The sequence below is a fragment of the Gastrolobium bilobum genome, unplaced genomic scaffold (assembly GCF_033153095.1).
Source record: "Gastrolobium bilobum isolate Gb01-03AN ecotype WA unplaced genomic scaffold, APGP_CSIRO_Gbil_v1 utg53380, whole genome shotgun sequence".
Taxonomy (NCBI): domain Eukaryota; kingdom Viridiplantae; phylum Streptophyta; class Magnoliopsida; order Fabales; family Fabaceae; genus Gastrolobium; species Gastrolobium bilobum.
Window position 1 is genome coordinate 347,501 of NW_026897886.1, and position 2,500 is coordinate 350,000.

Consider the following 2,500-nt stretch of genomic DNA (forward strand, 5'->3'; position numbering starts at 1 on the left):
CTCTGGTAGCGGCACTATACCTTAGTATAGTCTCTCTCTAGCTTCCAGTCTATATAAAAAAACGTAGTTAGCAGAGGTCAGTCTGTCTGGCGTTCCCTCGCGTAAAGGGCTACTTTGGCATCGGCTCTCTCTCTTTAGGTAATTACCGAGGCGAAAGCAGCTCTCTCGGAAGTCAGTTTCCCCGCCATCTTAGTGGGACTAGTCTAATAAACTTTCACTTCAACTGCCTGACTCTAACAAGTAAGCAAGTCAACTACCAAGACTCGGATTTTTTTTGTTGTGGTAACGCCCTTCTAGAATTACGTTTAACGTCCCTTTATGACTTTCCCGATCAGCGCCTCGGGTCGGTAGCCGGGCTCCGGGACATGACTACCACGGCGACTATCGACCCGAGCCCAAAGAAGGAAAAGAACGGACTAAAGCGAGGAGTTCATTGGCCATACATAGTGAAGGGGGATGGGGGTCAACCTCTTTCATGACCCATGGCCCCAGTGTGTAACTTGGTTAGCATTTCTAGAACAAATTAAGTAGGGTGGGTTGGTTTTTCGATAGGGAAACAGGGGAGTTAGTTGGCTGTAGTTGAGACACGTTTTTCGGGTGGACGAGATAAAGGAGAACCCTAATCCCCTAAAATCCCTCATTAGGGAACACCTGTAAGATGAGTCTGCCGCTTTCTTTCATAACAGAGCCGGGAATAACGGCTGGCATAGAAGTCTCTCGCACGCAAGGAGATGCATTTCTGGTACTGGTAGTACTGGACAAGCTCTTAGGGAATAATCTCTTTCTTATTTCTTCCTTTTTTCCCATGACGACTAGGAACGGGCAAATCAAAAATTTCACTTCGAATTTCGGACCTCAACATCCTGCTGCTCATGGTGTTTCACGATCAGTATTGGAAATGAACGGAGAAGTGGTGGAACGTGCGGAACCACATATTGGATCACTCCAGTGCGGCACGAAGCCGCTGACGCCGAGTCGGCTCCTATGCCGCTAGCTATGCCCTGCTTGGTCCCCCGGCACGGTGGAGGTCCCGTAGCGCGTCATGAGCACCGGGCTAAGGGGCGGTTGAGCAACTCAAGCGAACCGCCCTACCTTACTAAAACATAAGGACAGAAGGGAGAAGGTTGTGAAGGTGGCCTCGTTATCCACACCTCCGGTCAGATGAATGGAGGACCGACCGACCCGGGTTTTCATGAGCGTTGGCGGGTCCTGGAGTGCCTGTCAAGGGCGCTAGCGCATACCCCGGGGTGATCATCACCACCTGCACCTCACATCTCGGCACAGCGGAACGTGTAACCCGCCTGCTGTCTCATTCAACTACATTTGTTCCTGTAATCCATAGCCTAACAGAACGCAGCAGCGAGGGACAACCCGCCCATACAGCCAGCGGGGAGGATGGCACTACTGGCAAAGACCGTCCGGCGAAAACGCCGCAGGCGCGAAGCGTGGTAGGCCTGTGCCGGGGGAGCATAGCATAGGTAGGAAAGGGAGCCTGGACGGTGGAAGAGCCAGGGGGGGCCGGGTCATTTGACGGAAATGGAAGGCTTTTCCCCTATTAGATTAGATAAGGCCCTCTGAAGTCAAGGGGAAGTGCATGAATTCTTGGAAAAAGAGGGAGCAAGCCTATCAAAAAAAATGAATGAAAGTGAATTCAATGAATAGATAGAGTCAACGGTACGACAGACAGCGCTGCCTACACGCGAATTAGCTTCCGAGGTCGAGCAGTCTCAATTTCACTACAGGATTTGCGAATGAATGCTGGGCTGGGCCACCTCGAATGGCGTGAGCCGCATGCGGGGAGACCCGCACGTACGGTTTTTAGGGGGATCTGGTCGAAAGACCGGCCGGCGCCCACCCGACTAGAGGGACTGAGAAATTAATAGAGTACAAAACTTATCTTCAAGCTTTACCTTATTCTGATCGTTTAGAGGGCGATCGCGGAGTCACTGAATGAAGTCCTCCGTTTCTTTCGGAGGTGCTGACCCGCAGCGAGGCAGAGATGACTAAGTGACATATGGAATATGGCGACGACAACAGCATGTCGTAGAAGGAGATAACAGGTGGAGCCAACGATCCGCTAAGACTAACGTATCTACAACTCCATCCCCGAGCGGCAGTCAAACGGAGGCGTGAATGCAAGATGCCAGCGGAATGATCGGCCGGACAGAGGCTAGGGCTGCTTCCTTCCCACCGCGTCCTTCCTTGTGTGTCGGAGATCTAAAGCGAGTGCACCGGAAAAGAACGGGAACTGGGTCGATCTATTCTACGGCGAAGCATCCGAAGCATAACTGCACACTCACACGATCTTTGCCGAGAGATAGGAGCATTCGGTGGAACCGGTGAACTACACTTGCTTCTGGATAGATGTGTGGGACAGAGGGCTCGTGGTACCTGCTGCCCACCCTTCCTCCTCTGCTTTGAGAACCGTGTGAACGGAGAGTGGGCAGAAGGGAAGGAGGTCCTCATACGGAGTCGCACACTTACTTGAGCAGTGCGGAAG

General features: G+C 52.2%; 2 protein-coding genes across 2 annotated transcripts in view; one reads left to right on the forward strand and one right to left on the reverse strand.

Annotated features, from left to right (window-relative positions):
- The first annotated feature begins 805 nt into the window (after positions 1–805).
- The window catches only part of LOC133311130 (NADH dehydrogenase [ubiquinone] iron-sulfur protein 2), a 6,516-nt gene continuing 4,821 nt past the window's right edge, over positions 806–2,500 (forward strand). Inside the window, exon 1 of the mRNA XM_061512150.1 lies at positions 806–961. Within this exon, the coding sequence (XP_061368134.1) occupies positions 806–961 (156 nt within the window). The remainder of the gene's footprint in view (positions 962–2,500) is intronic.
- The window catches only part of LOC133311131 (uncharacterized), a 2,279-nt gene continuing 798 nt past the window's right edge, over positions 1,020–2,500 (reverse strand). Inside the window, 2 exon segments of the mRNA XM_061512151.1 lie at positions 1,020–2,262; positions 2,265–2,424. Of these exon segments, the coding sequence (XP_061368135.1) occupies positions 1,912–2,262; positions 2,265–2,424 (511 nt within the window). The 3' untranslated portion in view covers positions 1,020–1,911.